We start from the raw sequence: 13,380 nt of genomic DNA on the forward strand, positions 1-13,380 counted from the left end.
CAGATCCCCAGCGATATCCTTAGAAGAAAAAAAAAGTAAAAGAGATGTGGGGGAAGGATTTTCGGACTTATAATATGAAGAAGAAAGAAAAGAGAGAGAGACAGAGAGAGAGTGAGAGAGAAAGAGAGAAAGAGATTGGTTTCTAACTGGAAGAGAAGTTTCCAAACCTCAGTACTATTTCTGGGACTAAACAGAAATAATCTTTTTTTTTAACTTATAAAAAAGAGACACAAACAGAATCTTTTAAATATATAGGCTGTGTAATTGATATGCAGACTCTCTCAAAAGCCTAGACCAAGTAGATCAGAAGCAACCAATAGCACAGCTATATACAAGATACTGGGTACTGTACAGCAAACCCTAATAAAAGGACTTTTCAAAGTTAACCCAATTACCAAATAATGTGATGATAACATTAACTATCGATTGTCTTTTTGAACCCTAAGACAGCAGGAACCTCACATCTCCACTATAGATCCTCTATTTCCCCCAGTCCCAGAAATATTCTTTAAAAAATATTTATTTATTTATTTATTTGTTTATTTAAGAAAGGAGGTATTAACAATATTATCGGATGGAGGGAGTACAACTCCACATATGCCTGCCACCCAATCTCCATATCCCATTGCTTCCCCAATAGCTTTCCAATTCTCTATCCCTCTGGGAGCATGGACCCAGGGTTATTGTGGGTTGCAGAAGGTAGGAGGTCTGGCTTCTGTAATTGCTTCCCCACTGAACATGGGCATTGTCTGGTCGATCCATACTCCTAGTCTACCTCTTCCTTTCCCTAGTAGGGTGAGTCTCTGGGGAAGCTGAGCTCCAGGATGCATTGGTGGGGTCTTCAGTCCAGAGAAGCATGGCCGGCATCCTTATGGCATCTGGAACCTGGTGGCTGAAAAGAGAGTTAACATACAAAGCCAAACAAATTGTTGAATAATCATGGACCCAAAGGTTTGAATAGTGGAGATGAAGTGTTGGGGGGTACTCACTGCAAACTCTAGTGTACTACTGCTTTCAGGTATATATTTGCCCTAGTTTATGGATACCTGTGAACATAAGCTCTAGCTCCAGGAACCTCATCTATATCTAGGTTTTGGGACTTTGTTAGGAAGTGAATCACCTGGGATGGAATTAGAGAATACTATGAAAGGAAAGGTCTCACCCAGTGATGAAGCTGAAGGGTTGTCGTTCCACACCTAAGGTCTCTGGACATAGTCTGAAGTGAAGCGTGCTGGGGTGGGACTCATTGCTTTGATTAGGCTGCAATCAGCGGATGAAATATTATTTGATAAGAATTGGGAGAAGCATAGCGGAAACTGGGCCCTACCCTAGGGTCCCAGGACTGGGGGAAGTTTAGGCTCTATAGCGGAGATGTGAGGTTCCTGCTGTCTTAGGGTACAAGAAGACAAGAGGTAGTTACTGTTATTATCACATTATTTGGTGAGCTTAATGTGCAGCTTGGCGATACGAGAATCTGGCATGAAGCCCAGCCAGTCTATCTTGGTGTTACTCTCGATCGCACTCTGTCATTTCACGAACATCTCATAAAAACTGTAGCAAAGGTGGGCGCGAGGAATCACATCATTGCAAGACTGGCCAGCTCCTCATGGGGCGCGAGCGCTTCCACACTGCGATCATCATCTCTGGCATTATGCTATTCCACTGCAGAATACTGTGCCCCAGTATGGTTCCGTAGCCCCCATGTCCACTTGGTCGATTCCAAATTATATTCCTCCATGAGGATAATTTCTGGAACCATCCGTTCCACCCCGGTTCCATGGCTGCCAGTTCTTAGCAACATCGCCCCGCCAGATATTCGTCGGGATGCGGCATCATCTAAGTTTATTTCTCACATCTGCGCTCGACCGGACCTGTCAATATACGCGGATATGTTCGCCCACCCTGTTCAACGCTTGACATCTCGTCACCCAATCTGGTCCCCTACGCCTACACTGAACTTCTCTGTTCCAGACTCTTGGAAACAGAGTTGGCAGTCAGCTGAGGTAAAGAACAAAGACCTCATCACAGACCCCTGCAAGCGTCAACCCGGCTTTGACCTAGCACGTTATGATTGGGCCCTCCTCAATCGCTATCGAACAGGCCATGGCCGGTGCACAGCTATGTTCCATCGCTGGGAAGCCAGAGACGACCCGAACTGCCCCTGCAGCTACAGACAGACTATGACCCACATAGTCAACGACTGCCACCTCTCCAGATTCAAAGGAGGTCTCGAAACTTTACATCAGGCTCAACCTGACGCTGTTGACTGGCTACGGAAGAAGGGCAAACGCTAGAAGAATTTGGTAATTGGGTTAGCTTTGAAAAGTCCCTTTGTTAAATCCCAACACCTATGGGCATCTAATCTTTGATAATGGGGCCCAAAGGATTAAATGGAAGAAGGAGGCTCTCTTCAATAAATGGTGCTGGGAAAACTGGGTTGAAACATGCAGAAGAATGAAATTGAACCACTTTATCTCACCAGAAACAAAAATCAACTCCAAATGGATCAAAGACATAGATGTCAGACCAGAAACAATCAAATACTTAGAGGAAAACATTGGTAAAACACTTTCCCATCTACATCTCAAGGACATCTTTGATGAATCAAACCCAATTGCAAGGAAGACCAAAGCAGAAACAAACCAATGGGACTACATCAAATTGAAAAGCTTCTGCACATCCAAAGAAACTATTAAACAAACAGAGGGACCCCTCACAGAATGGGAGAAGATCTTCACATGCCAGACATCAGACAAGAAACTAATCACCAAAATATATAAAGAGCTCAGCAAACTTAGCCGCAAAAAAGCAAATGACCCCATCCAAAAATGGGCAGAGGATATGAACAAAACATTCACTACAGAGGAGATCCAAAAGGCTAACAAACATATGAAAAACTGCTCTAGGTCACTGATTGTCAGAGAAATGCAAATTAAGACAACACTAAGATACCACCTCACTCCTGTAAGATGGCATACATCAAAAAGGACAGCAGCAACAAATGCTGGAGAGGATGTGGGGACAGAGGAACCCTTTTACATTGCTGGTGGGAATGTAAATTGGTTCAGCCTCTGTGGAGAGCAGTCTGGAAAACTCTAAAAAGGCTAGACATAGACCTTCCATATGACCCAATAATTCCTCTCCTGGGGTTATACCCCAAGGACTCCATAACACCCAACCAAAAAGAGGTGTGTACTCCTATGTTCATAGCAGCACAATTCATAATAGCTAAAACCTGGAAGCAACCCAGGTGCCCAACAACAGATGAATGGCTGAGAAAGCTGTGGTATATATACACAATGGAATACTATGCAGCTATCAAGAACAATGAACCCACCTTCTCTGACCCATCTTGGACAGAGCTAGAAGGAATTATGTTAAGTGAACTAAGTCAGAAAGTTAAAGATGAGTATGGGATGATCCCACTCATCAACAGAAGCTGACTTAGAAGATCTGAAAGGGAAACTAAAAGCAGGACCTGATCAAATTGTAAGTAGGGCACCAAAGTAAAAACCCAGTGGTGAGGGGTAGACATGTAGCTTCCTGGGCCAGTGGGGGATGGGAGTGGGCGGGATGGATGGGTCACGGTCCTTTGGTGATGGGAATGGTGTTTATGTACACTCCTAGCAAAATGTAGACATATAAATCAGTAGTTAATTAATATGAGAGGGGGAAATCAATTGTATGTCTCAAAGGTTCTCAAAAGACAAACTTAATCTTTTTAATAGATAGGCTACGTATTTGATATGCGGACTCTCTCAAAAGCCTAGACCAAGTAGATTAGAAGCTTCCAATAGCACAGCTATATACAAGATACTGGGTACTGTACAGCAAACCATAACAAAGGGACTTTTCAAAGTTAACCCAATTAACAAATAATGTGATGATAATATTAACTATTGATTGTCTTTTTGAACCCTAAGACATCAGGAACCTCACATCTTCACTATAGAGCCCCTACTTCCCCCAGTCCTGGCACCCTTGGATAGGGCTCACTTTCCCGTATGCATCTCCCAATCCAAACCAAATAATATTGCATCCGCCGATCACAACCTAACCAAAGCAACGATTGCCATCTCAACATGCTTCACCTCAGAGTGTATCCAGAGACTTCACGTGTGGAATGACAACCCTTCAGCTTCATTACTCGGGTGAGACCTTTCCTTTTATAGTACACTCTAATTTCATCTCAGGTAGTTCACTTTCTAACAAAGTCCCATAACCTAGACATACACCAGTTTCTGTGAGAGAGAGCGTATGTGCACACGTATCCATAAACTACTGCAAAATATATACCTGAAAGCAGGATTACACTAGAGTTTGCAGTGAGTACCTCCCTAACACGTCCTCTCCACTATTCCAAGCTTGGGATCCATGATTGCTCAACAAATTGTTTGGCTTTGTATGTTAACTCTCTTTTCAATCACCAGGTTCCAGATGCCACCAGGATGCTGGATAGGCTTCCCTGGATTGAAGACCCCACCAATGTGTCCTGGAGCTCAGCTTCCCCAGAGACACACCTTACTAGGGAAAGAGAGAGGCAGACTGGGAGTATGGACCGACCAGTCAACGCCCATGTTCAGCGGGGAATCAATTACAGAAGCCAGACCCTCTACCTTCTGCAACCCTCAACGACCCTGGGTCCATGCTCCCAGAGGGCTAGAGAATGGGAAGGCTATCATGGGAGGGGGTGGGTTATGGGGATTGGGTGGTGGGAATTGTGTGGAGTTGTACCCCTCCTACCATATGCTTTTGTTCACTAATCCTTTCTTAAATAAAAAATTAAAAAAAAATAAATAAAAATAAAAATAAAAATCTTGTTCTAGAAAAAAAAAAAAGAAAAGTCCCTTTGTTAGACATATAATCAATTTTCCCCCTCTCCTATTAATTGAATAGTGATTTATATTACAGCAATTTAATAGGTGTGTACATAACACCATTCCCATCACCAAAAGATTGTGCCCCATCCCACCACCTCACCCCCACCCTCACACCCCTGCCAGCCCAGGAAGCTGCATGTCCACCCTCCCACTCACCACAGGGGTTTTACTTTGATGCCCTACTTTCAGTTTAGTCAGATCCTGCCTTTGGTTTCCTTTTCTGGTCTTTCTCAACTTCTGTCGATGAGTGGGATCATCCCTTACTCATCTTTATCTTTCTGACTTAGCTCACTGAACATAATTTCTTCTAGCTCTGACCAAGATGGGTCAGAAAAGTTGAGTTCATTGTTCTTAGTAGCTGCATAGTATTCCATCGTGTATATATATCACAGCTTTCTCAGCCACTCTTCTGTTGTTGGGCACCTGGGTTGCTTCCAGGTTTTAGCTATTATGAATTGTGCTGCTATGAACATAGGAATACACACATCTTTTCGGTTGGGTGTTATGGAGTCCTTGGCGTATATCCCCAGGAGAGGAATTACTGGATCATATGGAAGGTCCATGTCTAGCCTTGTGAGAGTTCTCCAGATAGCTCTCCACAGAGGCTGGACCAATTTACATTCGCACCAGCAGTACAAAAGGGTTTCTCTGTCCCCAAGCCTCTCCAGCATTTGTTGCTGCTGTCCTTTTTGATGTATGCCATTCTTACAGGGATTAGGTGGTATCTCAATGTTGTCTTTATTTGCATTTCTCTGATAATCAGCGACCAGGAGCAGTTTTTCATATGTTTGTTAGCCTTTTGGATCTCCTCTGGAGTGAATGTTCTGTTCACATCCTCTGCCCATTTATGGATGGGGTCATTTGCTTTTTTGGTGCTAAGTTTGCTGAGCTCTTTGTATATTTTGGTGATTAGTCTCTTGTCTGATGTATGGCATGTAAAGATCTTCTCCCATTCTGTGAGGGGTCTCTTTGTGTGATAGTTTCTTTGGCTGGGCAGAAGCTTTTCAATTTGTTATAGTCCCATTGGTTTGTTTCTGCTTTAGTTTTCCTTGCAATTGGGTTTGTTTCATCAAAGATATCTTTGAGGTTTAGGTCAGAAAGTATTTTACCAATGTTTTCTTCTAAGTGCTTGATTGTTTCTGGTCTAACATCCAGGTCTTTAATCCATTTGGAGTTGATTTTTGTTTCTGGTGAGATAAAGTGGTTCAATTTCATTCTTCTGCATGTTTCAACCCAGTTTTCCCAGCACCATTTATTGAAGAGAGCCTCCTTTTTCCATTTAATCCTTTGGGCCCCCTTATCAAAGATTAGATGCCCATAGGTGTGGGGGTTTAGTTCTGGGCTTTCAATTCTGTTCCACTGGTCTGTGTGTCTATTTTTGTTCCAGTAGCACGCTGTTTTGATTATGATGGCTTTATAATAAAGTTTGAGGTCTGGGAGTGTGATGCCTCCAGTTCTATTTCTTTTCCTCAAGATGATTTTGGCAATTCTAAGTGTTTTCTGATTCCAGATTAATGATTATAGATTTTGTTCTATTCTCTTAAAGAATTTTGGTGGAACTTTGATGGGTATCGCATTAAATTTGTATATGGTTCTGGGGAGAATATGCACTTTGATTATATGTATTTTTCCGATCCATGAGCATGGGATATCTTTCCATTTCTTGGAATCAGTTACTATTTCCTTGAATAGTTTTCAGTATACAACTCTTTCACTTTATTGGTACTCCTAGGTATTTTATTGAATTTGCTGAAACAGTAAATGGGAGTGATTTCTGGATGTCTTCTTCAGATTTAGTGTTTGCATAAAGAAATGCTACTAATTTTTGTACATTGATTTTCTAGCCTGACACCTTGCTATATTACCTAATAACTTCCAGTAGTTTTCTGCTGGATTCTTTGGACTTTTCTATGTATATTATCATATTATCTGCAAATAGTGAGAGCTTGACTTCTTCCCTTCCAATCTGTATACCTTTGATTTCTTTCTCTTGCCTGATTGCTATGGCAAGAACGTCCAATACTATGTTGAAGAGTAATGGTGATAATGGACAGCCCCGTTTAGTCCAAGATCTGAGGGGGAATGCTTTCAGCTTCTGTCCATTGAGTATGATGTTGCCTGTAGGTTTGCTATAGATGGATTCTACTATCTTGAGGAATTTTCCATCTATTCTCTTTTATTGTAGAGTTTTGAGCACGAATGGGTGTTGGATTTTGTCAAAGGCTTTCTGTGCATCTATTGAGATAATCATGTGGTTTTTGGCTTTGCTTTTATTGATGTGGTGAATGACATTGATTGACTTACATATGTTGAACCAACCTTGCATTCCTGGGATGAATCCCACTTGGTCGTGATGAACAATCTTTTTGATGTGCTGCTGTATCCAGTTTGCCAAGATCTGTTTAATATTTTGGCATCTATGTTCATCAGAGATATTTGTCTATAGTTTTCCTTTTCTGTTGTGTCCCTATCTGCTTTTCGTATCAGGATGATGTTGCCTTCATATAAGGTGAAAGGGAGTGTTTCTGTTTCTTTGACCTTATGGAAAGCTTTAGAAGTATGGGTGTTAACTGTTTCCTGAGGTTTTGTAGAATTTGTTTGTGAAGTCATCTGGTCCAGGACTTTTATTGTTGGGGAGATTCTTAATAATGGTTACAAATTCTTTGTCTATGATTGGTGCATTTAGGTTTAGTAGTTCTGCTTGGTTCAGTTTTGGAAGGGCATACGATTCTAGGAATTCTTCCATTTCTTCCAGATTTTTTAGCTTGGTGGTGTATAGTTCTTCATAGAAGTTTCGCATGATTTTTCTGCATTTTTGTGGTGTCAGTGGTGATATCTCCTATATCATTTACATTTCTATGAATCTGAGTCTTCTCCCTTTTTTGTTTAGTGAGTTAGATTAGGGGTTTGTCAATTTTATTTAATCTTTCAAAGAACCAACATTTGGCTTCATTGATCTTAGGTATAGTTCCCTTATTTTTTATGTTGTTTATTTTTGCTCTAAATTTAGTGATTTCTGTCCTTCTGGTTGTTTATTATTTATTCATTTTTTAAAAAGGATACATTAACTGTATCCTTTGTATACAAAACTGTAGGATAGGAGTGGTACCGCTCCACACAATTCCTACCACCAGATCTCCATATCCCATCCACTCCCCTGATAGTTTTCCCATTTTTTATTCCTCAGGGACTATGGAACCAAGGTAATTGTGAGTTGCAGAAGGTGCAATGTCTGGCTTTTGTAATTGCTTCCCCCTTGAAATTGGGCATTGACTGGTTGATCCATACTCCCAGTCTGCCTCTATCTTTCCCTATTAGGGTGGGTCTCTGGGGAAGCTGAACTGCAGGACACATTGTGGGGGGGTCATACGTCCAGGGAAGTCTAGTGGGCATCATGCTGGCATCTGAACCTGGTAGCTGAAAAGAGAGTTAACATACAAAGGCAAACATATTTTTGTACAATTATGGACCTAAAGGCTGGAATAGTGCAGATGAAGTGTTGGGGGGGTGATCACTGCAGACTATTGTGTACCTTTGCTTTCAGGTATATATTTTGCCCTAGTTTATGGATACGTGTGAACACATGCTCTATTTCAGGGGACCTGGTCTATATCTAGGTTTTGGGACTTCGTTAGGAAGTGAACTGCCTGGAATGGAATTAGAGAATACTATGAAAGGAAAGGTCTCACCTGAGTACTGAAGCTGAAGGGTTGTCATTCCACATCTGAAGTCTCTGGACACAGTCTGATATGAAGCATGCGGAGGTGGCACTCATTGTGTTGATGAGGTTGGTATCAGTGGATGTAATATTATTTGGTATGAATTAAGAGAAGTATGCAGGAAAGTGCACCCTACCCTAAGGTTCTAGGACTGGGGGAAATATAGGCTCTATAGTTGAAATGTGAGGTTCCTGCTGTCTTAGGGTTCAAGAAGACAATAGACAGTTATTGTTATCGTCACATTATTTTTTGCTATATAATATCCTGCATCTTGTATATAGCTGTGCCACCAGTTGCTTCTGTTCTACCTGGTCTAGGCTTGTGAGAGAGTCAACATATCAAAGACTCAGCCTATATATGAAAAATATTCAGTCTGTGATTTAAAAAGCTTGAGAAATACAATCAATTTTCCCCTTTCATATTAATTAAATACTGATTTATATGAGTACAATTTAATAGGAGTCTACATAAACACCATTCCCACAACCAAAAAATTGTGTCCCACCCCCACACCTCCATCCCCCCCACACACCCATTACCCCCAAACGCCCATCTCCCCCGGCACCATGGGAAACCAAATGTCCACCCTCACCTTTACCCCAGGGTTTTTACTTTGGTGCCCTAGTCTAGATTTAGTCAAATCCTGCTTTTAGTTTCCCTTTCTGTTCTTCTCTCTCAACTTCTGTTGATCAGTGGGATCATCCCATACTCGTCTTTATCTTTCTGACTTAGCTCACTTAACATAATTCCTTCTAGCTCCATCAAAATGGGTCAGAGAAGGTGGGTTCATTGTTCTTAAAAGCAGCATAGTATTCCACTGTGTATATATACAACAGCTTTCTCAGCCACTCCTCTGTTGTTGGGCACCTGGGTTACTTCCAGGTTTTAGCTATTATGAATTGTGCTGCTATGAACATAGGTGTGCACATATCTTTTTGGTTGGGAATTATGGAATCCTTGGGGTATATCCCCAGGAGAGGAATTACTGGGTCATATGGAAGGTCCGTGTGTAGCTTTGTGAGAGTTTTCCAGACTGCTCTTCACAGAGGCTGGACCAATTTCCATTCCCACAAGCAGTGCCAAAAGATTTCTCTGTCCCCACAGCCTCTCCAGCATTTGTTGCTGCTGTCCTTTTTGATGTATGCCATTCTCACAGGAGTGAGGTGGTATCTCAGTGTTGTCTTTATTTGCATTTCTCTGACAATCAGCGACCTGGAGCAATTTTTTATATGTTTGTTAACTTTTGGATCTCCTCTGAAGTGAATTTTTTGTTCATATCTTCTGCCCATTCTTGGATGGGGTCATTTGCTTTTTCTGTGCTAAGTTTGCTGAGCTCTTTGTATATTTTGGTGATTAGTTTCTTGTCTGATTTATGGCATATGAAGTTTTCTCCCATTCTTTGAGGGCTCTCTTTGTTTGTGTGATAGTTTCTTAGGCTGTGTAGAAGCTTTTCAATTTCATGTACTCCCATTGTTTTTTTTTTTTTTTTCTGCTTTAGTCTTCCTTGCAATTGGGTTTGTATCATCAAAGATGTCCTTGAGGTTCAGGTGGGAAAATTTTCCACAAATGTTTTCCTCTAAGTATTTGATAAAGTCTGGTCTAACATCCAGGTCCTTGATCCATTTGGAATTGTTTTTTGTTTCTGGGGAGATAAGGTGGTTCAGTTTCATTCTTCTGCATGTTTTAAACCAGTTTCCCAGCACCATTTATTGAAGAGAGACTCCTTCCTCCATTTAAAACTTTGAGCTCCCTTATCAAAGATTAGATGTCCATAGGTTGGGGGTTTATTTCTGGGCTTTCAATTCTGTTCCACTGGTCTGTATGCCTATTTTTGTTCCAGTACCAGGCTGTTTTGATGATGATGGCCTTATAATATAGTTTGAGATCTTATTAATATCATACCCAATACCCTTTCAGCTCTGTAAACAAGATATATTACTTTGTTTCTTGTAGCTAGAAGTAGTAGGATGTTCTGACACATACCTGCAATTTCTTAGGTTTCTATTGTATCCATGCATATTAAAATTAATGCTTTAATTTTTTATTTATAAAATGGGAGTATTGAGAAGAGCCTAGTATAAGAGGGGTACAATTCCACATAATTACCACCACCAGAACTCTGTGTCCAATGATCCCTGTTATTTAAATCAAATTATGCAGAGAAATTGAAAGACATAGAAAAAAACTCTCTGTATGTCTCAGAATTAAGCTATTTCAGTCTGGTTCCTGCTCTTCTCATTACTTTCTCATAGATCTTCTTGTACAAGAAATCTTACAGAATACAATGTAGGGCCACTGCACTCCACTGGGTGCATCACTGTGTAGCCCCTTGATTCAAGATGCTGAAGGACAGGATAACTGTTTTCCTTGAGAGCAATGTTGCATAGTGCAAAGTAATATCCTTTGTGCTCTGATATTATGAGAGTTACAAATACTTCAAAATTTGTTAATTGAACAAAAATGAGCAGAGTACTATGAACACTATAAGTCGTCATGAATGACACAGTCTTTCTTTTAAGATAAAATTATTATCAATTTCTTTAATATTGTAATGTATTCTAAGATTAATATCACCCTCAGTTTTATGGGGAAATATATTTGGACTATGACATTTCTCCCTTGATTTTATTATTACTGATAGAGATCCATGACTCCAATAGCAAAGAAATGTTTCTTCATTGTCTTTTAATCCAAACAATGAATCAAGGAGTTCTTGGAAATAGAACAGCTCACTACCCGAAGAGAACCTTTACCCAGATGATTATATAGCCGAGAAAGACACTCACTTAATCTGTAGGAAATAAACAAGATATATATCCAACTACATCAGTAACCATGGAGTGACCTTAACAAGGTATGTGTGAAGGGTTCAGCTGGAAGAAGACACGCAGGAAGCCCATTCATGATTCTAGATGATTTTCCAAGGGAATAATGCTTAAAACATTGAAGGAAACCAGAGACAACTGGCATGGACAGCTGACATTCAGAGAGAGAAGTGGTGATTTGTTTCCATCCATAATGTCACTAGATGTGAGTGACCTGAATCAATGATTCTTAAAAGAGAGGAGTGTACTGGTTCAGGAAACAAAATGCAATGTCCCATTGCAAGTCAGAGGTACATCAGTGTTTAAAAAAAAATGAACTCAAAGTAAAAATGGTTTTAATGTCTTCAGATGATTTTACTCTGGTATAAAATTTCTACTGTAGAAATAGTACCTAAATGTCAAAATATTAATGAATATTATAATGAAATATTAGTTTTCAGTCACAGACAGACATATGACTTTAGATGGATGTTTTGAATTTCAGATATTAATCTTGTGTTTGATAACATGTCCACAAAAATTTCTGATTTGTTTAGATGATTTTTAATGCCATGATACAGACAAGCATCTAAATTAGGTAAGCCTGGATATCTGGAAAAATATTTGATACATGGTATATGTGAGCCTTCCCTTTAGTTATTCTCCACTAGGAATTCTATAAACTACTACTTCAGGAGCAGTGAAGACAAGGGACTCTCTAAAACATTCACCCCCACCCCACCCCAGGACAACCAGGAGACATTTTTATCTTGATATTTTGATTCTGCACATTATGTCTCTGAGAACCTGGTGAACCTGTTTGTTCCTCAGAGTGTAGATGACAGGGTTCAGCAGTGGGGTCACCACTGTGTTCACAAGGGCAGCCTCCTTGTTGGAGTCTACCCTGTTTGTTTGCTTTGGTTTTATGTATATAAAGACACAGCTGCCATAGAAAAGAAAGAGGACAATGAGGTGAGATGAGCAGGTAGAGAAAGCTTTCTGTCTCTCTTTGGCTGAAGGAAGATGCAGGATTGTGACTACTATACCGGTGTATGCAATGATGGTTATGATGAATGATGCCAAAACTATGCACAAGGAAAGTGCAAAGCCCAACAATTCCATAAATCCAGTGTCAGAACAGGAAAGATGTATCAGGGCACCAAAGTCACAGAAGAAATGAGGGATGAGATTGGGACCACAGAAAGATAACCGGGAAAATACCACAAAGCCACCAGTGATGAGAGTAAAGCCTAAAGTAAAGCAAAGGGTTACCAGAAGGAAGCAAGTCTTCAATGTCATGATGGCTGGATAGTGCAGGGGCTTGCAAATGGCTAAGTACCGATCCACAGACATCACTGCCATGAGGAAAAAAGCTGTTGCCCCCAGAAACAGAAAGAAAAAGGCTTGTAGCAAACAGGCAACATATGAAATTCTTTGCCTGTCTAGGAGAAAGATGACAAGTAATTTAGGAATAACAGTGGTTATGAAGCAGCACTCAATAAAGGAAAAGTTGCTAAGTAGAAAGTACATAGGAATGTGGAGGCGGGAGTCACAGCAAGTGATGATGATTATGACAATATTGCCAGTAATTGATGCCAGGTATGCCAGCAAGTGCACCCCGAAGAGGACCTTTCCCAGATGCTGTACAGCAGGAAATCCCTCCAAGATGAACTCCTGGACTGTGCTTCCATTCCCCATTTCCATGGTCATTACTTTCCTTGGTAGCATCACTTACTAATCTTTATCTATATAAAAAACGATAAGTGCACATCAAGTTTATAAATGAACTTACACTAAATTATTTGTCTTTACAGCAAATAGTCTGTACACAATAAATTATTCTCTAAACGTTAGACAAAATTATCTGTACACAATAAATTATTCTCTAAATGTTAAACAAAATTATCTGTCTCCAGTGCAAACATCTGTGCTCTGAAAAAACACCTTTTTTCTTTTCTTCCTTTCTTCATCCTCTCT

At 40.4% G+C, this 13,380-nt stretch overlaps 1 protein-coding gene across 1 annotated transcript; it reads right to left on the reverse strand.

The window, feature by feature from the left end:
• Positions 1-12,168: 12,168 nt before the first annotated feature.
• Positions 12,169-13,113, reverse strand: LOC103116583 (olfactory receptor 6C74-like). Its single transcript, XM_007526501.2, has one exon. It carries the CDS (start codon positions 13,111-13,113, stop codon positions 12,169-12,171), a length of 945 nt encoding a protein of 314 aa, XP_007526563.2.
• Positions 13,114-13,380: the final 267 nt, after the last annotated feature.

The sequence above is a fragment of the Erinaceus europaeus genome, chromosome 1 (genome assembly GCF_950295315.1).
Source record: "Erinaceus europaeus chromosome 1, mEriEur2.1, whole genome shotgun sequence".
NCBI classification, from domain to species: domain Eukaryota; kingdom Metazoa; phylum Chordata; class Mammalia; order Eulipotyphla; family Erinaceidae; genus Erinaceus; species Erinaceus europaeus.

Excerpts from the sequence above, each read along its gene's own strand:
- LOC103116583 (XM_007526501.2), bottom strand. The coding sequence starts at position 13,113 with ATGACCATGGAAATGGGGAATGGAAGCACAGTCCAGGAGTTCATCTTG.